The sequence below is a fragment of the Ambystoma mexicanum genome, chromosome 3q (genome assembly GCF_040938575.1).
Source record: "Ambystoma mexicanum isolate Mex_15411 chromosome 3q, UKY_AmexF1_1, whole genome shotgun sequence".
NCBI classification, from domain to species: domain Eukaryota; kingdom Metazoa; phylum Chordata; class Amphibia; order Caudata; family Ambystomatidae; genus Ambystoma; species Ambystoma mexicanum.
In genome coordinates this window covers 544,666,988-544,693,643 of record NC_090926.1, presented here as the reverse complement: position 1 = coordinate 544,693,643, position 26,656 = coordinate 544,666,988, and the positions used below count along the sequence as shown (strand labels likewise).

The 26,656-nt window shown below is 45.5% G+C and overlaps 1 protein-coding gene across 2 annotated transcripts in view; it reads right to left on the bottom strand.

Annotated features, from left to right (window-relative positions):
* Window positions 1-26,656, bottom strand: part of DOCK2 (dedicator of cytokinesis 2) — a 2,833,934-nt gene that overhangs the window by 1,498,934 nt on the left and 1,308,344 nt on the right. For both annotated transcript variants that reach the window (XM_069654309.1, XM_069654310.1), the window contains exon 27: window positions 11,311-11,406. In XM_069654309.1, the coding sequence (XP_069510410.1) occupies window positions 11,311-11,406 (96 nt within the window). The remainder of the gene's footprint in view (window positions 1-11,310; window positions 11,407-26,656) is intronic.

Here is a 26,656-nt window from a genome sequence, read left to right as displayed (position 1 = left end):
CTTTGTGGAATTTGCACTACATATTGTGCAGTGTTTGCTTTGGCTGGTGTGACCAGCATGGTATGTTTCCATGACCTGCATTGGGACAAAAATTACTTTTGTTCGCTTTCTTGCCGTGCCTACATGCCTGTTTAGGCCATTCCAAGATGGTTGTGTCCTCTTTGTTGTTGCCACACTGTTCTGGTGTGGACCAACCCCTGCCTCCCCTCCCATTGGCTGCCTTGGCCCCTAATAGCCAATGGCTGCAACCGGGAGGCGGGAGCCAGCCACACCATTCGAAGGCCCACTCCTGGGCCCTGCCTCCATCAAACTCTTCTCTCACTGCCTCTTCACCCTGATGGAGCCTTCTTCCCTCTTCCCTCCGGCCCTCCATCGCGCCCGTACCAACATCATGATGCGCATTTGCTGAGGGTAAAGAACGCTTCAATTTGAGGAAAGAATCGCGCTATTTCGAGCGACCCTGTTTCTTGGTGGAATTTGCACTACAAATTGTGCAGCGTTTGCTTTGGCTGGTGTCACCAGCATGGTATGTTTCCATGACCTGCATTGGGACTAAAATGACTTTTGTTTGTTTTTTTGCCGTGCCTACATGCCTGTTTAGGCCATTCCTAGATGGCCGTGTCCTCTTTTTTGTTGCCACACTGTTCTGGTGTGGGCCAGCCCCTGCCTCCCCTCCCATTGGCTGCCTTGGCCCCTAATAGCCAATAGCTGCAACCGGGAGGCGGGAGCCGGCCACACCATTCGAAGGCCCACTTCTGGGCCCTGTCTACCCCTGTCCACCACGGTATGCCGCTAGCCCCCGCCAGTGTCTCTGTGTGTCCCCTGCCCCCACCAGTGTCTCTGTGTCCCCCCTGCCCCCTGTTTGTGTCTCTGTGCCCCCCCTGCCCCTGCCAGTGTCTCTGTGTGTCCCCTGCCCCCCGCCAGTGTCTCTGTGTCCCCCTGTCCCCGCCAGTGTCTCTGTGTACCCCCTGCCCCCCACCAGTGTCTCTGTGTCCCCCTGCCCCCACCAGTGTCTCTGTGTCCCCCTGCCACCACCAGTGTCTCTGTGTCCCCCTACCCCCCACCAGTGTCTCTGTGTCCCCCCTGCCCCCGCCAGTGTCTCTGTGTCCCCCTGCCACCCACCAGTGTCTCTGTGTGTCCCCTGCCCCCCTGCCAGTGTCTCTATGTCCCCCTGACCCCGCCAGTGTCTCTGTGTCCTCCCTGCCCCCCACCAGTGTCTCTGTGTCCCCCTGCCCCCCGCCAGTGTCTCTGTGTCCCCCTTACCCCCAACCAGTTTCTCTGTGTCCCCCTGCCCCCACCAGTGTCTCTGTGTCCCCCTGCCCCCGCCAGTGTCTCTGTGTTCCCCTGCCCCCCACCAGTGTCTCTGTGTCCCCCCTCCCCCTGCCAGTGTCTATGTGTCCCCCCTGCCCCCGCCAGTGTCTTCCGCCTCCCCTCCTCTTCCCCTCCTCTCCCCTTTCTCGCCTCCTTCTCTTTCCTTCCCCCCCTCTGTCAAATCCTGGCTCTCCCCCTATTGCCTTCCGGCATTGAAATCCTTAGCCAGTTGTCTTGTCTTTCGTCCTGCCCTTCCCCCTCCCACTCTTCTGGACCACTCTTAGCACTTACAAGTATCACTGGTCTCGACCTCCGATAACAGCTGGTCTGTCCGCCTTCTTCCCTTCTTGTTTTTCTCCTCCCCTCCCATCCCAGTACTATCTTGAGTAGACATTGACTCCTTGGATAGTTCTCTTGTTTTGTTCCTCACCTCCCTTTTTCTCTCCTCTCCCCTACCTCCCCTCCTTCCCCTTCCTCGTGTCACTTTTGCACTGCAACAATTGTTGTCAGACATAGTAATATTACTGCTAGTTGTGTTCTCCTTCTTTCCTCCCTATCCTCTCCCTTGTTTTTGTTCCATGCACTTTACTATCTGTTTATGATTTGATAGTTATTTTTTTCTCATTCTTTACTGTTTCAAGGACTTGTAAGAATGTAATTGTATTCTCCCATGTTCCCTACCTCCTTGAAGCGCTTTGAAACACTTTGTGTATAGGCGCTATACAAATAAACAATCAATCAATCAATCAATTAAAGTTAACATCATAAAAGTGTAAACCAAAATGTGTAGGACTGCTTTAAACCTCAATCATACCTGGACACATTTATGAATTCGCAAGAACATAAGCTGTTTGTAATGGTCAAAGAGAGCTCTGTGCCAATAAGGTGTGTTTTAGTAACATGGAAGTTGTCCAAAGCAGGGCTAGACAAATGCTCTTCTATGTGGGGAGAAAATCTTCAATACATTATGGTATTGTGCCTGAAACACCACTCTCATGAAAGGGTGAAAGGTCTGCCCTCCTACAGTTGCCTTCCTTACATGATGTATGGATGCCAATGACCTTACTACTTGTGTAAATCCATCCAGCATCAACGAGGATCATAGCTAGATGTCTACTGCACCGTTGGAAAGCAAGGAAAGTATGGCTTGGAGAAGTCAGGTTGTACCCTGGATAAAGGAAGCCTGACGAAGCCACTCAATTGGCCAACTTTTCTATAAATAAATGACTTAGTAGGGAAGTGCAATAGTCACTGAACTTGCACTGATTTTTTCATTTAAATCTTTATTAGAGTTGCGCCACAAAACATTTCAGACATAAGAAAAAGGTAGTTAGCCTGAAAATCAAAAGTTAGCTCCGTTGCATGCACTTTCCTCCTCCTTTTAATTATTTTCCATTCTGGGGAAAGAGCAAAGCAAGAGTATACACCTCTTTTTGAGTCATTATGGGTTCATTACGAGGTTGCCGATATCCTGGCGGTATGACCGCCAGGATACTGGTAACACTGCTACTGGCACTCGGACCGGCGGAATTACCACAGGATTATGAGTACTGGTAAGGGATGTTAATCCCCATTCCATGGAGACCCATAGGACTCGATGAGGGGATTTGCCAGTTTTACCGGAACAAGTAATACCGGTGCTGGTAATAGCAGCTATTTTTGCTGGTGGGGTGGCGGAATTACCTCCAGCTCTTGGCTGGCGGTTATTCCGGCCACTCCACCGACAAACGTGTATTTCTGGTGCGGAAACGTGCAGTTAAACGGAACTAACGGCACGTTATTACCACAGCAGCAAAGTCATAATAACCTAGTTTGAACATATATGCGTTCTTAATCGAGGGTGTTTAAAGCAAATGTGAAACTGGAAGAGAAATAAAAAGCACGGAGTAAATATTCTTTAATACTCTGCACTTTTATAAAAAAAACACATTTGAAGATAATATTTTTGCACTTTGCACACATTGGAGTTTAGAAAAAGTGGTGCTTTTTTCATGTATCCCTTGACCAGACTCTTGTGCCTTAGAATGGCAGTCACCTCATCCTGCCTTTACCCTCCCCATATCTCGGCAGTGGCTTTTGCCTTTCTTACCCGGTTTCATGTTTGATGAATTTGTTCATCGGTGTTTTCATCCACTGGTTTTACTTTCATGTAAATGTTTACACAAAGAGTCTAATAAGGGTCGAATGTGATAGTAAAATGTCTCGCTCGCTCACTCTCTCAAATTATTATGCCATTTTAAAAGCATGTAGTGCATCAATATTATTGTTAACCCCTGTGAGAACACGGTTTGAATTGCACACATCAATATGTAAGGACACCTACTACATTGCCCCTGAGCTATGAAGCAATGCAGAGCAAAATAGTATTCTGCTTGGTAAATCAAGCGCTCAGATCAATTCAGAAGATAATGTTGTCAAGTATCATGAAAGGCAAAGATTATACACCTATAAACAGGGATTTCCAGCTTGTATTTAAAATATTAGGCGTGAGCATTAGCAATGAAACCGTTCAACTATGATAGCATCATGCTTGAAGTATTGCCGCTCAGCACCGCCATACAATCTGCTTCACCTCCCCTTCTCTGAACGTGCCCAGATGCGTTTCTCCAGCCGAACATGTCAAACGGTGATATAATACATAGCAGCGCATCCTAGTAAATTGAACTCGCTGGAATAAATAACCGCGAATGCTTGTAAACCTTGCTTGGACAGGCACAATACATTCCATAAGGAACTGTGTCCACTACTAAATACTCTGCATGGCGATGGATGTCACAGTAGCGAATGGAAAGTGTTGGTTCTAAGTTTAAATCGACATTGACATATTTATTTAAGCAAAATGCAAACAAGAACAAACAAGCACTGGAAATGGCAACAGTTAGGGCGTGTGTGTAGGTGTGGGAAAGGCACTTGCCAGGCACAGCGGTAGTGGTATTAACTGGCCATTGATGGTCCCAGGTGCAAAATGGTGAGAGCACATGGGCATCTAATAGCAGTGTGTGGCAAATGCCAAATACTTATACACAAGTCAAAACTGTTGGGTTTGCCAGTGCTTGTCTTTAACAGGACTTCAGTGAAGGACATGCAGAGTGTTTAGAAATCGAGTGACTGAAGACAGACCTGGTGAGACATTTTTATTACACCAGTAGTGGGTTTACAACTTCAATTCAGTCATTAACTAATAGAAGACTACTTTGAAAACATACTGGCAGGCACTATAAGTGCAAAGTTTGATGGTAAGAGCTCAGAGAGTTCCCATAAGGAGGTTGTTTTGGCCAGTCAGGGCCAGGAACTGGGTGGGAATGGCCATAGTGATAAGCATGGCCATAGGCAGTGAATGGATGGGCATATAACCAAAAAACAGCTACAGACTGTGCCAATCCTCTCTATTTGTACTCTGATTAAATAGTTTCGGCTTATGGGTGTTGCAAACTAAAAAGGTCAATGTCAGTTAGGTTTGGACAGTCCATTTCATCAGTCTACCACCCAATTTGGAGGACTCGGTTACGTTGCTCTCAATACTCTCCAGACACTGCAGGGGTCCCACCAACCAGGGTTTGCAGAAGCACTTATGGAAGCCTCAAGTCCATGTTTCCTTGCGACCACTGACAAGTAGCTCAACAGTTCTATCCTTTGTGCCGAGCACCTGCTGCAGATACACACATCCCCACAGCCTCCTTAAATGAAGCAGGCAGCCTTGGGCTGTTGGCATTACCAGCACGTCTGCACTTACTTAGATGGCTGGCTGCCATGGATGCCGTCCCACAGAAATCATTTCAACATGCAGAAACTCTTAGACTTCAAGGCCCCGATTGAACATCAGACCCCAGACCACTCTCTGCAAAGGGTAACAGGAATTGTGCATTTAGACTGCACATGTGCAAGCAGAGCATTTAGGCAGGGTCCAAGCCCTGCATATACACACAATTGTACTTTCAGAGATGCATTTCTCACTAATAGCTAGTGGAAATGGGGCTACCTTTGCTGCACAATGCATACGAAGCCTTGAATAATGGAGGTGTTAATTATCTTTGGCCAAAGCACCACACAGGTTGCCCTGCATTTCCCTACAGCAAACTGAGAAATGGCAGCTCTACGGCATCTCTGGAATGTGGCTGAGTCAACCAAATATCCTTATTGTCGGGACAGAGTTGCCCCCTGTAGCTTGAGTACAGAAGAATGGACGCAAAACATAAAATGTTGTACTTCGGTGTCGGATCAATATGTGAGGCTATGTCATTGTGTAGGAGGTCTGATGAAGCACTGGATGTCATTTGTGAAATTCTCTCCCTGAGGACATGGTGTATCACTGAGCCACAAAGATTGACACTATGATATGATCAATGGTGTCTTTCAATGTAATGACATACATGATACATGAAGGTAGGTCTGGCATTGTACTGCAGTCTATGCTATGTACTTGCACTTTCATGTATCCATGACACGATTTTAGGGTATATTATATGGTGCTCTTGTTTTAAGCTTGTGTATGTCATTGTTTTGTATAGTTGTTTTGACTTTTATGGCGCTCTGCCGAATAAAGTATTTTGACTGACTAACATTTCAAACCACTGCCACAACCTACTGCCTCCATTCTCTCTCTACACATTGCCACTACATTTATGGTACAGCCCAAACTAGCATGAGCCTGTCATAGAAAAACACCCCACTGGACCTGGCAGTTAGGTAGGGAGGAGGTTTGCTAGAACTGCTGTGTGACTTGCATTCTATTTACAATTAGAACTTTGTAGATGACCCATTGGCACTGTCGCTGTGTGATAGAAGTGAGTGAGAGCAGCGCTCCTCCATTTTATTTCTTTGGTATGTCACAGTTCCCATACTATTGTTTTAAAAAGAAATTGTTGCAGAATGGTTCCTTATTAAAATAAAATTAAACAAATTTGGAACTCACTCATGAAACATGCCCAGTGCTGCACTGCGTTTGTGTCATTCCTGACTCATCCGTCATTCCATGTCACATCAGAGTACTCCCTCGGGCCTAGGCAGTGGCTTGAATTCACGTGCATCCTGAACAGGCATTGGCACTGCCATAACAGTGTCACCGGCCTGCTGCAAAGCGGTACATCTAGTTTCTGTTTGCAGACCCCACAGAGATAGCTTGGGTATTTGCAATAACATGTGCAGTTGTGCTCCAACCGAATAGCCCAGCCATGACATTTGCACTTTCAAGTGCAAAGGTGACATTTAGCACTTGCTTGATTGTGCAAATGCGAGTACCAAATACTTTGGCAATAGTGTAAAATTCCACAACTATTTTTTTTTACTTCGACCACTGATCATTGCAACAGTTATCAAAATATCTCAAAAAACCCACAAAGCGCATAATCCCCAGACGTCCTAGACCAGTCACAGCGTTCTTCATTCTCTAGACATGAACTGGTGTCATGACACTGGCACGGTTTAAATCAGACCTGTTATTGGATATGCTCTCATTGAAAACAAAAATGCTGCAGTCATGTTTTAAAGTGTCAGCTCTAGTGCATCTGAACAGGGGTAGGGCTGTGGTGTTTTATCTGACTGCTGAGTTCCTCATAACCTTGCCTGTGGATGCACTCGAGGGTGTAAGACTTGGGCGTCAATCAGAAATCCGAAGGCGATGCCATGATTGAGGATGGAAATGATCAGCAACCAGGAGTTCCCACACAATATAGATCTGGATGCATGCAGCTTGGTGATTTCAAGATGGGAGATTTGGCTTTTGGCATTAAAAGCTATCGAGTTTCCGTGGATTTGTCGCAGGTGAGAGGTTTAGTAACTATTGCTTAAGCCTTTTCTTTGGCAACTGTTACTTCATATGACCTTGTCAGGCAGCTCTAATGCTACAGAGGTGACCAGTGTGAGGGGATTATTACCATTCCTAGCTTTTAGTCTGAGTAACAAATGCAAAGCTCAGAGCCTGCATAACATTGCAAACTCATGAGGTGTGACTTAGGACAGCGAGGTGCAAATATCCATGATGTGATGGTCAAAAGGTCTTTCCCCATGAATAAGAGGCACAAGGAGTAGTTCCATTTTTAAACAACAGGCAAGTATGAAGCGGTTTAAATCCATGTATACATTTTTTGTAAGTGATGTAATAAGCTGACTAGTCTTCAGGCAGAGAGCTGGAAGGGGGAAGAGGGTGGGACGGGGTATTTGGGAATAAAAGTTATCTATGTATTATTCTTGTTCTGACTTTTATGCAACTATTAACTTGAATAAAAAAACTTTAGTGGCTTTGCCAATGCTTGCTTTTAACGGGACTTGGTAAAGGACATGCAGAGTGCGTATAAATCAAGTCGCCTGTTTATAACTCCAATAAAGTCATTAACTCATAGAAGACTGCTTTGAACACTGGTAGGCTCTTTGAATGCAAAATCTGATGGTAACTCTTCATTAAAGTGAGCTCACAGAGTTCCCATGAGGCGGTGTTTTGGGTGGGGAGTGGCAGGAATGGGTGGGATTGGCAATAGGGATTAGCATGGCCATGGGTAGGCAATGGGTGGGCACATAACAAAACAACACCTACAGACTGTGTGCTCCTCCTCAAATGCCATTCCTCCATAGCTCTACTACAATGCAATCGTTGTGCCTTATAGTTGTCGCAGGTGACACCTAATAGCCCAAACTAAAAAGCAAGAACAGGCATTCTCGATCTACACCGCTAGGCTATGCAACCTCAAACCTGTCAACGTTAGACGCAAAACCATCCTTATGCAATTCAGAAAGGAGTTCAAGACCCTCCTCTTCAAGGAGTAGCTTCTTTATGCACAGTAGAGACCCCCAAACCCGCCAGCTAATCCCCATCTCACCCCTTATTACAACTCCTGTTGCTTAATTGTAATGCGATAATTACTGCCCTAGTGTAACTTGTGCCCCCGTTTCCTATATTCCTAGTTACCCATTGTTGTAAAGAGCTCTGATGCTTCACGGAGGTAGGTACACATTCAAATACCCCAAATGAATTCAAATTAAATATGTGTTTATTCTTGATTTGCAGAGCACCAAACTGCCAAACATAGTTACTTTGTATCAGCTAAATATTTAATACGTTTCTCTTGCATAATGTATTACCAGGAACCAGAAACGTTCTAATTGAAGCTGGGGCCCTTTTGATTTTTGATCTGCTGACTTGATTGCATGTTAGGAAAGTGTCAGACTGTTTACTGAAACAAATTCACTAAAATCAGACGGAGAATGCATGCAAATCAATGAGTAGGGACCATGTTACCGGAACCCATGACGTTACCATGCAGGTGATAGTCTACCTGTGAATAACATTATCTACATCTCTACATGTGTGACCTTCACAGTACTACCAATTGTAGTAAAGGAAATCATACCTTTTTTGTATGTGTGTATGTGTGTGACATATTTTTGTGATGCATAAACTATGGGCTTGATTTACGGACTTATTTGCACTATTCAAAATGACTTTGCACTGCTCAAAAGTGACTGACGACACAAACCCTGATTCATGAAACTGTGCAATGTGTATTTTTGCAGGGCACAGGCCGTGCAAAGTCAGAGCATAGTAATTTTGCAGTACAAAAGGACTTTGCACTGACTTTGCACTGCAAAACTACACTTTGCCCAGTTCCATGAATCAGGGTTTGCGTCGGCAATGCAAAGTCACTTTTCAGCAGCGCAAATTCACTTTGAACCGTTCAAAAAACTCCGTGAATCGGGCCCACACACAAACCTTTTGTAATAGATTGTAACAACTATCATATCATACGTCCCTCTCAAAGCAGGATGCAAGAACACGTTCATATTTTAACATTTTCTCACAGCCACTTGTTCTCATCAACGAGCACCTTGCATGGCGGCAAAGAGGGAATATTTTGAACCTCTGATTTCACTTAATATCAAACACAAGGAAGGCAGTGTCTCAATGCAAAGCAGCGCGCATATTTCCATTCCAGTTGCACAGCATGTAGACTAGACCGGTATGACTCGCCTGTTGGTGACAATATTTACAGATTAGCATTTATTGGAAAATGAAAAGCAACCAATCACAGCCAAAGGTTGTTTGCAGAATACCTTGAAAACTGAATAGGACTTGCAGAAAACCCTAACAGGTGTCAAAGATCATATGAGTGAAGTCACATATTACAATGACTAGAAAAACAACACATTTTATAAATAAAAACCATTTCGTCTGATCGTACATTTCTGATGCTACATTTCTGAAAATAACCTTTTCCGGAGGTTGCAAATTTGAGATTTGGCCAACTGACTGCTATGGGTCTGGGTCACTGGCTGCCTAAATCTTCACTAATAGCAATAGCCACATGTTGGCAGACTTGAAGTTACTGAAATATCCATCATGGCGCCAAAGATGCAGTCTCAATTCACACTGCTTGCGCCCCAGAACCCTCGCATGTATTCATGTCCCAAAGAGTTGACTTAGTACGAGCAGTTGGCACAAAATGGCTTGACTGTTGCACTGCGCCGAGGACACCCACAAGGCAGCACTCTTATTCAGGTGTGAACTGCCTGTACTGTCCTAGCGGGCATGGCCAGTCTGCAATGGATAGCTCTCCGCCGTAAATCACAAAGACAGAAAACGTGTCTCTAGACCCTTTTGACGGGGACAGACACGTAGAAGAGGTTACACAACATGTTCTCCTCAACAAGAAGCTCCCAGACTTTTGGCAAATTAAATTATGTGATGGAATATTAAGGGAATTATGTGCACAGAAAGAGTATTTTTGCAAAGTCAGTGCTAAGTCATTTTGTACTGCAAAAATTACTTTTCACTGACTTAGCACCGACTTTGCACTGCAAAAATACAGTTTGCACAGTTCCATGAATCAGGGTTTGTGGCGGCAGTGCAAGGGTTACTTTTGGCAGTGCAAAGCCACTTTGAATCGTGGAAATAAATTCCATGAATAGTGCCCTAAATCTGTGTTCTGCTATCTGAAACTGCCACGTGGCAATGTGAGTTCTGCCTTGAAGCAATACATGAAACCAGACATCAACCGCATCCACAGGAGTACCTGAGATCCACAGAGGTTGCTTAGTAACCAGCTGACAAACCTGTTTCCCCCCCTGTAATGAAGCACTCATCCATTAAGTAAACATGAATCGACGCTGAAAGCAGCGAATATTGGAAGAAGATGCCTGTTTTGAATGGAACGCTATTTAGTTTCTCATAATGGTCGCTTACAGGGTGATGCAGTCCAGCCTCCACCTCCTCACCCCCACCTCCTTAAAAGCAAGAATAATAAATGCAGGGGATTGTGCTGTACTGTGGTGTTCTCTGTCCAAGTCAACAATTATAACGTAACAAGGGCAAGTACAGGAGAGCTGGGCCTCTAATGTTGTCCCGACTAATCCAGAAAGCCTGCATAATGCAGCACACTAAAGCACCATACACCGCCCTCAGTGCCAGTCAGCTAAATCCGTGCCAGCATTTTAGGATCAGAGCAAGGCAGACAAGTGTGCTAATTTGCAATGCATATTCTCCAAAAGACACAGGTGCTTCTCTGACAAAACAGAAAACAAACAGTATACTTTACAGACCGAAAATGTTATCTAAGATAAGAATGTCCGCACCCAATGATGCTTCACAGATACAATTCAATGGGTGTGTTCATTAAACACTTACAATGCTGCATACTATTAGTAGCGCATCCTGTCACATTACGATATGAAATGCAGTATTTGCATGGAAAGCATTCTACCCATGATTGACAGGCTTGTTTGTGAACAAATACAATTCACATGCATGCATAGACAGTGCTATTCATAATACAATCTAGCTGATGTTGATTATCTCCGTGTCATGCATGGCAAAAGTTCACCTGAATATGTACTTGTCAATGCAATCCTGCAACTACCATGTGGAAAACATGTAATCGTCTCAATGGAGGCAACACGATCAAGCAGATTCACGGCCTTTGCTGCATTCAATATCAATAATTTAGCAGGTGGGATGCAGAGGAACCCACGTTACATGCACATTGCGAAACGCAAGTATTAGATGTTACTCACAGTAAGGCTTTGTTCTCGGCCCATTATCATGACTGTCCTATTCACTGTACGCAGGAGCTGAAGTATTATCTCTTGCATGTGATGGTAAGTCGAGGTCTGTGACAAAAGAGACATTCACTTGTTAAAATAGAAGGCAACATGTATGCACTTTATTTGGGTACATCATAAGGACGTCGTGTGGAGAAAGGAGATGCATTATCGTGTCTGATGTTTTAATTTGTCAATTTGATACATGTCATTTGTGCCCCCTCTAGATGCTGACCGTACCTTTGCGGAAACTATAAGGGTCCACAGTTTGGAGTCCAGTCACAGGTGAATCTCCACAGTCCTGACAACACACATGTAATTTCACCAGAAATCAGAGACGGGGGCCAAGTAGGCTGAATAAGTGCACACATACTTACATCACAGCAGGACACAATCTACTCCAGCCATGTCTCAAATTACTGCAAGACTGTTGCCCCAATTTAGCTTTCAGGCAGGGCCTGAATGACGCAAACATTCTCATCGCATGTTGAGGCTGCAGACTGTGCAACCTAACTGTATTTAAATAGCCGAGCCTTAGGATGAGGGGTTAGTGCCATAGAATGGCATACAATCTCACTGCACAAACGTGCATGTGGGCATGCTCAAGTAGGGCATGCATCCATCCCTGTCTTTACTCTTAAACGACTTTGACCCCCTTTCACTTCGCTGAACACTCCATAATGTTCATGAAGTTGAGTTATACTTTAAGATACCTTCTGCCATCTAGAAAGACATTGGAGAATGCATTCCCCTCATACGCTGATAGTATTTGAATGATGGGAGGAGATTTGTGGTGCTTTTTTATCAAAGAAATGTGTTGGCATCTAGCAATATTCCGGTGCAGCAAAACAAAACCTCCACCTATGCTGCAATGACTCGGGGCCTTTTAATGATTTTCTGCTTCACCGAATCAATGTCTGCAACACTGTGCAGGCTTTCCATGTTCACAGACTTGCAGCAGAGCGGGCTCTGCTTCGACAGATCTAGCAAAGATGAACTGTACAAATGTTCTCAGGAACACAACAATGCCCAGATGAGTTTCAAGGGTTTTTATTTCCAATTTAGCAACCGGCCTAGTGGCCGTCCCTCTTTCCCTAACCTAGGGATGGGCAGTGCACCTTAGCCCGGGCCTCCCATAACCCTGGACTGGTACTAATGGTAATGGTACTAATGATTGGTAACTCCCAACATCTTAAAGCTACCTGTCTATTAGTGTTGAACTGAAGGCACATGTCTTCTCCATCTAGACTTCCTCTGGGAACAATCTAGGTAGCACTTATCAGGAGCCCCAGTTGGATAGTGTCTTCTAATCACTCTGGGCACTTGCTTGGTCTTCCATGCCCTTCTACTACTTACCCTGCTGCTCTACTCGTTCTCCCTCTCTTGCCCCGCAAACCCTTTCTCTCCAAAATAGGTCTTTATCATGGTATATCTCTCTCCGTCATACCTACTATTTTTCTTTCCTCATACCCGCTACTCTCCTGCTTCTACACCCCTACATGACCACTACTCCCACTTCTTCTCCCCCCACCTCATTGTTACTACTGTGCCTCCACACTCCCTACTTCTCTCACCTCTACTCTACCACTCCTCCTACCTTCACATCACTACTACACCACTCCCCCTTCTCTGCAATAAACCTCCTTTCCCTTCCTCAGTCACCCCTCACTCACTCCCTACTCTCCTACTACCAGTTTCCATCACAAACCTTACACGCACACTCACAGGACTGTACCACTTTCTTTCACCAGACAATACCTCACCTTCTCTATAAATCACTTCCTCACTTTTTTCCAGGGTACTTTCTCTTCTGATCTGGTGGTCTGCTGCCTCGTACTCCTCTGACCTCAGGCAAACAACCCACACCGTCCTGTTTCCTGTTGTCCATTATATCCACCTCCTCTTGCCTCCCCTGGTTCTTCCATTCTGGTTCCACAGGCAATCTTTGTCTGACCTCACTGTCCAGGAAGTGCTATATACATAAAAAACATATAAGGGGGTCTGAGCCCCAGCCCCTTTCTCTCATGCAGATCCACACGGATCATTAATGGCAGCCCACTATGGTCAAAGTTCCACATCCTATGAGGGTTTAAGTCCTTGGGTTGGCATTCTTTGCAAAAGAGCCATTCCGTAGCTCTTTCACCGGCAAACATTTGCTCTGTTTTAAGCGCCTGAGTGTCTGTGTCTAAACTCTGCTCCACTGCCCTGATGCAGGTCAGCGCAGTTGCTGTAAGGAGCAGATGTCAGTATTCCGCACACTCGTTGACACTTGGTTTAGTCGGTTCGTCCATGTTGCGCATCAGTTTCAAGGTGTTGGGCTGCTGGTTGGGGTGCACTGATACTTGATATTCCTTGACAAGCTCTTATGGGCTGTTGCCTCTTCAGTCAACCACAGAGAGCACCTATCCTTCATTTGTTTATAGAGGTGTGGAGTGATTTAGAGTGGTATAATCTTCATTACACTGGCACATAGGGAAGGGACAGGTGCTGTGACCCTCCCAACTGCCACCTTCCCTCTCTTGGGTAGGACTGGCACTGGCTTCCACCCTGGCAGACCTCCTACCCCAGACTGAGAAGGGTGCCCATCCCTTCTTGACAGGGTCAATAAAAAAACATAACATTGCACTTTCACATATAGAAACATAATACTAAAAATACAACTCATCTTAGTACCTAGCCAAATTAATTGCAGAAAAATGTCTCACTGGACATGTTCATCTCACCTCCCCTCTCTTGCACTTGTGTCCTTACTGTGTGGGGTTGTGTGGGCGTGCATATTGCAGGATGTCAGATCAGGTGACGAGTGGTGAGGATGTTGTAGAACGTTATATGTGTGGGCAACCACCTGCTGTGTTTGTCTAAACTGGTCGATGTACGGAATGCTGCTGGAAAGGGGAGGGTGATGTTGACGACATTCATGGGGTCATGGACAGTGAGTGTGGTGGTTGTGTATTCTCATGTCTCTGTTGATAGGTTTCTTGAGACTGTGTAGGGTTCCGCAGGTGCCATGTCCTTCCCTGCTACCTCGCAGATGCAATTTCAGTTCAGCAGGCATCATCGCCATGGCATTCATGATTATTGACCCTTGTGGGTATCCATAGTTCTGGCAAACAGTGGTAAAAACGTGGAGCAAACGGAAGATGAGATTGTGTGAGCCTCATTACGGAATTAAGCGACCCTTTTAAAGAACAGGTACTGTGCATTATTTGCCTGTGACTGTTTGGAAACAAAGTAGTTTGGTTTATGAATATCATAGTTCGCTAGATGCCTAGAGACGCATCTGGTCATTTTTGGCAGGTAAGAAGATGATAAGGCAGATCTTGCCCAGGTCTTTCTGTGAAAGCACCGGCCAGACACACAGATCTCAGAAAGAACAGTAGTTCGCCTCAAAATATTCTGGAAAGTAGGTTTTCTTTAAAAGTCAACCCGTTAGCAATATCGATTGACTGTGCCTTGCAAAATACAGGCATTCTTGTTTTGTTTTCATTCCGGTTCATGTTTGACGCTGAGAGAGTGATGATTAATCGTCCAGGACTCACGTTTAGCCTATTTGTATGTTGCTGTTTTCTAGATCAAGCCATCGTTCTATTCAGACGCAACTCTGGGTGCCGCATTACCTTGCAATTAATTTGCAAAGCGAGAGAAAGTTCAGATAAAATAGTCTTTTGGCACAATCTCAAATCGCAGCCGAAATCCGGGAACCATTTTATCTGCTGGGAATCGCCTCCTCTTCTCTCTAATCAATCTTGCAGCCCCCTGACGGGTGGCAGAAACGCTTTTATTGATAAGATTGCAAACGTTAACACTGGAGTAATTAGATCCCCCTAGAACGCAACGGGGCCTGGCTTTATTCAATAGTATTCATTGCGTCTTTTCTTTGACATCTAATGCATGTTTGGCTGATTTCGGACATATGGAAGTTACCGGCACCGCACTGTAGATATTGAGCGATATTGAATTCTTTTTGCAATCTTAATTGTGTTAACACTTCATTCACTTTCAATGTCACTTCATTATGGATGCATTCACAACACATTTTGCGTAGTGACCTAGAACTGTTGCATATTTACACATTCTTGTCACCTGTCTTTTTTCGTGTGTAAGGTTTATGCAACAAACTTAGCCAATCATGGCAACACCGTATTCTGTATTTATCTTAAGGATATATATAACTTTGACCTGCGATCTAACAGCCACTGAATCGTACGGTATAACATGCAGGGCACGTGCATATGTCTGTAAAGATAGTCCTTCCACTTTTACTGCAGGACTCTGCTAGCAACACTGTTTTCTTGTGCATGTCCATATGTGTTTATATATATATATATATATGCACGTCTTAAACTATGTTAATAAGAAACCTAAATTGTCAGAAGATAAACCTTCATTTGAAGAAACACCATAGTTACATTGCAACACTTAAATAAAAACAGAAACTCTTTAGTAAAGATTCGAACTGGTCCCGTACCTCGCCCCATACCATGCACTGCTGACGATATCACACAACATGAAACCACAGATAAATTAATTGATGACCACCAATGTTATGACAGATAGCTGTTCCAATACTCTGAGTCCAGATTTCAGAAAAACAACCATACCCCAAGCTGCGCTGTACATAGTCCATTCGCTGTAACTATTACCCCAATGAAGAATGTCTATCCACAGGGGATGGACAAAAGACATAAACTCATGTTCCGAATAAGGGGCATGGCCTAAGACCCAACAGAACCCTAACCTAGCCCTACCCATTGCACATAACATCACAGTTGACTTCAAAGATGAAACCAAATATTGTACTGATACATCACATAGGACTTAATCACTGACATTACTGAACATTTCAATATAGTCCACACTGTGCACACTAGGAAAAGAAGCCTACCCTGCAACCGTGCTTGAAGCACTGTACATGTACACAGTGTATTCGTGGAGCGCTGCTTACGGTCCTGACATCACTCTTTATTGGACATGGCTTGTGGTCATTCACTCAGCACAGTGTCCGTGCAAATACATCCCTCGGAAAATGTGCACAGGTCATTGCCTATGGTCATGCCCAATACAGGACTCGGTCCTCACTTGACAGGTAGAGGCATTTCATAAGTACTGTCGCTGAGCTTTCTATCCCACTATACCTAGTGGCCATTGCATTTGCCCATGACTTGGCATTACTGGAGATGGGCCATGGCCTATGGTAATTCACTGTGAGAAGTAAACCTGTGCACAGTACCCTCCAAGCACCTCCTGATTCCATGCCATGTGTGTACGCCATGCCACCCAGGACATGGACTGTGCAATGTGTAGTACCCTCCTCCAGTGTACTGAGCAAGCAAGGTTTGGGGATGTTGCAGTCTGTCTAGTGTGCTTGGTGCATGGCCTAGAAATACACCCCAGCTACATTGCTGATTTCCATAGGCAGCCAAGAGCAGGGACTGCAGCATGCAGTATGGGCTGTAGCATTGCTCATCCCCCGCAGTACCCACAGAACATGTCCTCCTGCCTTGCTCTGTGAGTGCAACTCAAGCACAAAACTCATAACAGTTATACCATCTGTGCATACCCAAAAGGCATGCGTCAATGACACTGCCTACCATCAAGATGATACCTTCAACCTCTCAGAGTATGAACAAATTGATGATATCATTAGAGACATCACTGATAATGTGATTTGTAATGTTATCTGTGAGGTCATGTGTGATGTCATGAGCAGTGAATGGCAGCGGATAGGTAAGGTTGCATGAGTAATCAAAATGTACTTATTTGAATATTTTTTCATGTGTTGTATGGTTACCTTAATGCCCATGAAGTGAAGTTGGTTTTATCTGGGTATTTGCACACTTCATTAATATAGTTAATTGTATATTCATTCCAAAATGTCAGACCTTCCCTTACAAAGACTTTTTAGTGATGTTTGAGATTTCATAATTCAACCGTGGAGGATTCCTTCCTGCAAGGCCTGGAGAGGATACCCTACATGCATGCCACAGAACAGTAAACCATACCAAAAGTGCATTTTGGGAAAGACCAGCAGACATTCTCAGGGCACAATGACCTTACTTGCAAAATCCATAGCCCTCACTGCAGTAGAAGAGTCACAGGTGACTGGAGGGGTTGTGGTCAATCTTAGGCATCTCCTACACTTCCTGGAGGTGGAGGGGTGGCTGTCAACATTAGATGCAACTTCCACTCCCTGTTGCATGAACTGTGTTTCCTATATTTTTAAATAAGTGACATGCGTGTGGCTTGCAGCTCACAGCTGAACTTTGTGGCTAAGCAGTTGGATAAGGTGTGAGCTAAATATCAACAGAGATGCACCAACAACACCTGGACAGTGGTTGCCTGGAAGTCAAGCTTTGGGCCCCAGGCATCCACTTGGATACCACTTTGCCAACACCTCCCTATTAAATAACTGTATTTGTGTGCATTCCTCTGAACTGAGACTGAGAGAGCAATGAAGGGAAGATAACTCTGTGGAATTCATTTACTAACGAAAACAATGATTGTGTATGTGTGTGTGCATGTTCTTAAAGTGTGTATGTGGGGGAGTTTAAGTGATTGTGTATACTGTGGTGAGTTGGAAAAACTCCCCATCCTTTCATATAATGGGTAAAGCTACAGAGGACTGGGTTGGTCTGGCCACTAACGGATGTTCTCTCAGATGGTGGAAAGTGTGGGATTCCTGAGGCTCAACTTCTCCTCACAGACAAAGTATTTAAGGAAAACAAAAGAAGTTTTCTTCATCTAGAAAAATGCGCCAAGACTACAGGGTCTAGCATGCCTCAGAAGATTCAGCCAGCAACATTGGAAAACAATTTTTCAATACAGATGTGTCCATCTCGGCTCAGCCCCGTCTCCAGCTGTAGGCCACAAGAGGCTTCTCTGGGAACACCACTCAGGAAGAAAATTGCCTCATCCCAGCAACACATGGGCCAATATCAGAGAGACTAACCACTGATGGACTAGGTGACCAGGTGACAAAAGCGAGTGTCATCCCTTTTGGTTTTCGGCTTCACTTTCTGTCTGGAACTTCACTTCCAGCAGCCATCTTGGTTTGGTGACATCATTTCCTGTGGCCATCTTGGATCAACCGCATCTCCAGCCGAAGGCCACAAGGCTCCACTGGGAATACCAATCAGGAAGAAATCGCTCCATCCCAGCAACACCAAAGACAATATCAGAGAGACCAACCTCTGATGGACTAGGCGATCAAGTTACAAGAGTGTGTGTCATCCCTTCTGGATTTCCTAGGGGTGGCCAGCCAGGGGCGTCCCAGTTAAGGGTGGAAAAGTGAAGGGTGAATACCAGCCATTGACCAGCCTCTTTGCCTCTAGGCCTATGAGCTTTTCCTTTTGCCTCTCTCCCTATTCCATCTGTGATTACCCAAAGCTCTCTAATTACTGTAATCTCGCTACACACTGTGCATCTCACCTATAATGCATTCACTCCTGCTCCTCCTGCTGCTCCTCCTACTCACCTCGCCCTACGCTTTCTCCAATCATGCTACAACTTCCTCCTTTCCTATCCCTATTATAGAACTCACTACTCCATCTCTGTTTCACCTCCTTACAAAAAACAAAGCAGACAATCTTAACATACCTCATTGAACACCTAGCTACCCCACCTCTCTTTCCTCTGAGAATCAATTGCTATACTCTCTCTTACCTCCTCAACTGAACATTGGGCTCTGGAATGCTCATTCTGTATGCAACAAAACTTCCTTCATCACTGCCTACTTTCACTGCAGCTCTCCTCCCCTAAACCTTCTTGCTATCGCTGAAAGCTGGATTTCTCCATCTAACACTGCCATTCTGGTGACCTTACAAAACTCCAAACTAGGAAGTACGAGTGAGAAAAGATGATGACAACATGGAGTGGCAATCAATACTGTGTATCGATGCCACACTAACACTCGCAGGAGTAACAGACACAGAGTTGTTCGCTACGAAAGATGAAGAGGAGGGAGAGATAGTGTTTCAGTTGAGCATACCCTGTCCAGTAAAGATAAAGGAAAGAACAATGCCTCAGATGACACCGTTGGTGAAAAAGAGGCAAAATACATGTTGAAGGATTTGGAAAAAGTTAAAAAAAATCTATGGACCAAAGGACCCCATAACATGGGAATTCTGAAAGGGGTGGGAGCAATGTGCATTAAGATAAAAGAAGGACCACTGCTGCCATGGGTGAATCAATACCCCCTCTCACAAGAAGCAGATGAGGGCATATATGAGACACTGCTTGCCTTATGGCGGCAATTTATCATACAGAAATCTACATCACTGTGCAATACAGCAATATATCTGATAAAGAAATCAAACGGTGGGGCTTGGAGATTCATACAGATCCTTGCCCATTTAACAAATGTCATCAAGGCAGAATTACCGTAAGTTTCAAACCCTGCAACAATGTTCTGCAGTATCCCAGCAGAGGCGCGCTACTTCACAGTAGTGGATTTGAAGAATGCTTTAATCTCCATTGCTCTGCATCCGGACTCCACGCATCTCACTGCGTTTACATATCGTGGACCAGACTTTAACACATGAGAATGCATGAGGGACCCAGCATATTTAACAGAGCCAAACTGTGCCAACCCAGTTTTTGCTCAGTCAAATTCGGAAAAGCCATCTTCGACGTCCTGGCTCCTGCCATTTGGAATTCTATTCATATGTATCTCAAAACCATCATATCTCTGGCAGTTTTTAAAAAGAAATTAAAAGCCCACCTTTTTAAGGCTATCTAAGCCTGTTCTCCAATTTCCTGCCAACTCCTTCTGACTTCTTTTCCCTTGCTTGTTTTTTGTCTGTCTGTTTCATGTGCGCCTTGAGGCCTACGAGCGATTTGGAGCATCAATCAAGAATTGAAATGTATAAATATAAATAAATATAAATGGATTTGAGCAATTTGAGAGTAGCAAGTACAGTGATACAATACGTGGATGACCTCCTTGTTTGTAGCCCAACAGAAGATTAGTATAGGAAGGATTCAGTGACACTATTGTTCCTGGCTGACAAGGAATACAAAGAGGAAAAAGAAAAACTGCACTAGTGTCAAATAGAAGTGGTTTACTTGGGGCAGATTGTATCAGCAGGTGGGAGAAATATGATACCAGAAAGGGTTCAAGCAATACATAAAACACCCTGACCTAAAAGAGATGCAACAGTTTCTAGGTCTATGCTATTACTGCAGAGCATGGTTCTTTGATTACTCCACATATAACAGGCCACTCCTCCAGGCACTTAAGGAAGCTCAGAAAAACAAAAGCAACATAAAATGGACAGCTGAGATGAATTAACATTTTGACGAACACAGATATGAGCTGCCAAATGCACCAGTATTGGCCAAACCCAATTACAAAGAGAAGTTTCATTTGTTTTCTCACTCATATGTAAAGTAATGACAGCCATACTGACACAAAAGAAGGGACAGAGACATAAGCCAGTGGCATATTACAGTTGTACTAGACCCAGTGATGCAGGGACACTTTCCTTGAGAGCAGGCACTTGCTGCCACTGCATTCGCAATCGAGAAGGCATCAACAATAACAATAGGATGCGCAGTAACTTTATACAAGGCACATGCATTATTTGTAGTACTAGAAAGGGTTAAATCAACATTAACAACTCAGAGAGCATACATTTATGAAATTATACTAACAAACCCTGCAATCGAAGTTGTAAGATGCATGATGGTGAACACAGCAGAAGTAATTGCAGAACCAATAGAGGGAGATTATAACCATGATTGTGTGGCATGCATGGACAGGAAGGAAGGGACCCCCCGGTAAAAGAAGAAGTAATTGAAGGGGGAGACATGATCTTTATTGATATGTCCTGTGAGAAACCTGAGGGTATTCTCTCAAGTAGATCACGGGTATCCCTTATTCAGGTGGCCAGGGAAGAACTGGCCCTCTCTTATCCCAACCATAAAGGCAGACGAGCATGGAAAGATCACCTGGGTAGGGGAGCCCAGGGTTCTGCTTAGGGAAATAACCCAGGGGAGATGCAGTATTACACGGGGGAAGAAGGTGAAGAGGGTGAAGTCCATGAAGCTTTTGTAGGCTGCTCCAGATCTACCCCCTTCCTCCCAATGAATTCAAAGCCAAAAAACCATCTGCCTATGGTAAACCCTTTTAGAATCCAAAGCCCAGTGCTGTGGGAAACGACATCTCCCAGGATCAATGTCTTTCTGTTACATACTCGAATACTCCCGATCATTCTTTTCCACGTCCCTCTAATTGTTATTTTCTGAACTCACAATCTGCTTTGACAAAACACCATCCCCCATTCATTCCACAAACCCTACCAAACTTACCCTCCCAAAATCGCCTACCTCCATAGGACGAAGCCTATATGTAATTCCATATAAAACCTCTTCCCCATCCTACCATGCAGAATACTTAGAAACTGTACCTCTCCCCTTTTCAGACATGAACACTTTCTCCCGACACAAAAGACAATGGATTAACGCTAAAGCCATTTACCTGACATGTCCCAACCCAAGGGTCAGGCAAAGTCAGGCAATTGTCAAGAATCACAAACACCTGACAGCCCTTTCCATTCCCCACAGGGATAAAAGGTGGATCACGAGAGCACAGTATGAGCAAGGCAGACCGCATGACAAGAGAGTTATCCAAGCACGGCAGTTCAAGAGTAGGAGAAAAGCGGCGAGAACCAAAGGGGAGACAAGGAGAGAAGTAACCTTGCCCTTTCCGACACCAACCAGTGAAGTCTCCACAGAAGAAAACATAAGATCACGAAAAATAACCCATGTGTGTTGCAGCAGATGTCAGTGGTTCACAGAGCATGCCTATGTCGATAAGCAGGACAGAGGGAGATGCCTGCTACCATGGTGATTCCATATACAAGTATAGCCAAGTGGTTCATCACAGCCAGCGAGTCGAGAGGAGAACCGATAAGAAACCGAACTTTGTTGAATGAAAGTCACAAAGTGGCAAATTATGAAAAGTATAAAGAACTGTGAACTGTAAACATTGAGGGAAACTATCTGCAGAGGGGGTCGGGCACCACGTGAGTGCCCACTCAAGTGACTCTGGTTAATCCCGTGTTTGTTGAACTACCGATGCCAGGAGGCCCTAGGAGAACCGCAAGGAAAAGGTCAAAGTGGTCATACAGGGGTCTAGCAAAACCCTCTGTACACTCAGAAGTCTTTGACCTGCACGTAATTGAAAAGCTAAGGGATCCTGCATAGTGAATTCAGTGGAAGAATTGTGAAAAAGGAAATAATTGACAAGAGTGAACCCGACAGAGGGATGCCGAGAGAACGGGGTGAAGCCTGAAGTCCCAATGAACAGAGTGTTGATGAAAGTGAGCCCAGCAGAGGGAGGGTGAGATTTGAGAGGGGTCTGAGCCCATAGAAGGGGATCCAGGGGGAGGAAACCCATCACCCCACCGACACATGAATGCAAGAATAAGAAATCTTTGAAATAGAAGCCAGAGGCTAATATTTGAGAGGGGTCTAAGCCCAGAAGAGGGAGCCCCAAGGATGAAGAATCATCACCCTAAGTGCAATCCGAAATAACTTTTGTTTGTTATTTGAACTATCAGATCCTTGGAAGCAGGAGAAACAAGCTCCGAAGATCCTGATATTGTTAAGAACTGTTTGAGGGGTGTGCGCCTGGAAGAGGAGGACACAGGGGTGAAGTCATCACCCATTGTACATTTGGAACAGAACTTCTTTTTGTTTGTTATTTTTGGAACCCATCAGGTCCTCGGAGGCAAGAGACTTTTTTGTAGGAAAGAGACTTAACCACTGAAGGTCCTGATACGTGAAGTGGAACTGTCATCTCATGCTGGGGAAGCTCGATAGTGTACTGTGCTCAGGAGTCACACCTTATCCCATGCTCAAAACATGGGGAAGGAAGACGCCCAGCTAACACATCCTGACTTATCATTTGTGAACACTTCTTTCTTTCTTGTGAACCCTATCCCACACTTTTTGTTTGTATTTAGCATAAGCATTGCCAATAGGTTTTTCAGTGTATAGGCTCTTCATTTGACAAGTGGCCACTAGGACTGCCTTATATTATTATTTGATGGTCGTAGCTTGCTCCCATCTTAGATTTAGGTTTTGAATATGCATTTTTCCAATCCAACCTACCTATACAGTTTAATAAACAACCTTGAACTGTGATCACTTGCGTCTATATATTCTTTTTATAATAACATATTTTATTGATGGTTTTTGAACACTCATACAACATACCAACTGTTTCCCTCCACCCTCCCTCCCCCTTTGCCGGGTCGATCTTTGATCTGTTCGTCTCTTGACACGTTGTACATCACCTTTCCAGTAATATGTTCTTTGCCGTGTTCCATGTTGTGCTCCTGCGCTTCCTGCTCTCCCCCCCGACCGATCTCAGGTCACACGTTCTTCCCACTTTCCCCAGATTTTTGTGGCCTTTGCCGGGCATCCCTGTGCTGTATGAATTCTGAGTTCTTTCGCCACACAGATGTCCATTTCGTTGGACCACTGAGCCGCTGTCGGGCACTCCGGGGCTCCCCATTTCTGTGCTATGTCACGTTTTATCAGGCCCATTGCTGTGGAGAGAAGAATGCCCTCCCATTTGTCTGAGATGTTCTCATCTGGGACCCCCAGTAACATTATTGCGGGTCGCAATGCTATCGTGCGACCCAGTGCTCTTGCCAAAATTTGAAAGCATTGGGCCTCATTACACGGTAGGCGGTGAGCCATGGCACTACTAGCGCCATGGCTCATGCCGGTAAAATACCGGCACCGCCTTGGCGGAAAGGGGATTTACCGCCCCATTCCAATGTTGGCGGGGCGGTAAATCCCCTTTCCGCCATTGCCCTTCCCCATTCCCATTTCTGCCCCATAGGGCTCTATGGGACTGGGGAAGGCGCTAATTACGCCACCGCAATTTTGCAGTGCCGTAATTAGCCCCGAGGTCCCTTAGCGGGTTGGATTTTAACGCCTGCAAGAAGCAGGCGTTAAATCCTCCAACCCGCAAAGGGACCTCGTAGTACGGCGGTAAGGGTTAACGGTCACCGTTGCCATTAACGGTGACCGTTAACCCTTACCGCCGTCCGTTTAATGAGGCCCATTGTGTCCAGAAGGTCTTCATTTTAGGGCAATCCCAGAGGAGATGGATGAAGGTGCCTTCTTCCCCCCGGCATTTCAAACAGTTGGGATCCGTTGCCCTTCCCCAACCAAATAGGGCCACTCGGGGGTAGTATACCCTGTGAAGTATCTTGAGCTGTATCAGTCTTATTCTGGAGTCTATTGAAATTTCGCGTGGATGCATGAGAACCTGGATCCAGTCCTCAGGTTCAATGTTCCCAACATCCCGTTCCCATCTGGCTTTGAGGCTAGTCAGCTCTGGGGTGGCGAATGCATTAATAGCTTTATATAGAATGATAGTTACCTTGGTGGGGATGTGTTGTGGAAGTAAGTTGCGTTCCAGGGGTGTGTAATCTGGGGCGTCGGCAAGTGCTTGCCTGTGGCCACTGAGTGCATGTGATAATTGTGTGTAGTGGTAGTGTTCTGCTGCCGAAATACCATATTCCTGCTGGAGCATTTCAAACGAAAGAATAGAGCCCTCTGTTAAGACATCTCCTATCGTGGTTAACCCGGACCTCACCCACCGGGTCCAGGCGGGCAGCTTCCACACTTCCGTCAACATGTGGTTATTCCATAGTGGTTGTGCCGTGGTAATCTTGTTCCCCCAGCCTATGTGCTTGTGTTCCTGCCTCCAGATGATTGCGATGTGGGATGACATCGTCTGTGCGGGGGTCTGGATAGGTGCTGATACACTGTTGCGAGTGGTGGGGTGTCCTGCCTGAAGGGTAGTTCTGCTCTAATGTGTGGTAGGTCGCTGTCTCCATGGAGGAGGTCATTGACTATGTTTAGTTGACTGGCCCAGTAGCAGGACCTAAGGTGTGGGACTCCAATACCCTCCTCCCAGATCGATCGCTGCAGCGTGGTCAGCGCAATTTGAGGTTGCCCCCCCTTCCATATTAATTCCCTGAGGAGGCATTCCACCCGGACAAATTCCGAGTTTGGTATGGCCAGTGGGGCGTTCTGCAGTACGTAGAGAAACAGTGGAAGTGCCATCATTTTGAAGAGGGCTGCCCTTCCCATGAGTGTAAGGGGGAGGTGCATCCAATGTCGTACGTCCCCTGCAAAGCGGTCCATTAGTGGGTGCAGGTTGTAATGCACATAGTCTGAGAGAGGCCCAGAGACCCATATGCCCAGGTAGTGGAAGCCTTCTCTTTCTATTTCGGTATGGGGAGTCCCGGGGGATTGCTAGATCATCCCCTTTTACTGGGAAGAGAACTGATTTCCCCCAGTTTACTCTAAGGCCACTGAAGTCCCCATAGGTCTTTAACATTTGGGTTATGATTGGGCATGCTTGGTCTGGATTGCTCAGGTAGAGTAATAGGTCGTCCGCATAAAGGGAAAGCTTGTCCTCCCGTCCATTTGGCCAATGGAATCCGGACCACGTGGTGGCCTGTCGGAGCCATCGGGCCAGTGGCTCGATTGCTAGGATGAAAAGGAGGGGAGATAGAGGACAGCCCTGCCGGGTGCCCCTACCCAGCGGGAAGGTCCCGGAGGTCCAGCCGTTCACCCTAACTATAGCTAGTGGGGTTTCGTATAGGAGTTGAATCCAGCTAAGGAAAGTTTCGCCGATGCCCATGCGCCTCATTGTTGCCCAGAGGCTTGCCCACACCACCAAATCGAACGCTTTCTCAAAATCAATTGCGAGGAGCGCAAGTGGAGTGTTAAGGGTTGGGGCCTCTTTCAATAGCAGGTGTAATCGACGTAGGTTAATTCTGGTCGATCTTTGTGGCATGAAGCCGCATTGATCTTGATGGACCAGTGAGGATATTAACCCTTGCAGCCTGTTGGCCAGTACTTTGGCAAGGATTTTAGTTTCACTGTTGAGAAGCGATATCGGTCTATATGATGTGCACTGGTCGGGGGGTTGCCTTTTTTGGGAATGACCACTATGCTGGCCGTTCGTAGATCTGGTGGGATGGTGCCCTGTTCTTTAGCAGCAACGACTAGGTCTCGGAGGGGGGGGGGGCATCTTGTTGCTGCCCAATCTCTTACAGGTCTCGGCCGGGAAGCCATTCGGGCCAGGTGTCTTCCCAGATTGTAGCTGGGTCATGGCCTCCGCTATTTCGGTTTCGCCTAATCCCGTGTCTAAGTGAGTCCTCTGCAATTCCGATAATTGCGGAAGCACAATCTCATCCAGGAGGGATGCGTCTGTGGGGTCCGTTGGGGTGGCATAAAGCGTGGTATAGAATTTGGCAAAGGCCTCCGCTATTTCTGGGTCTGTTCG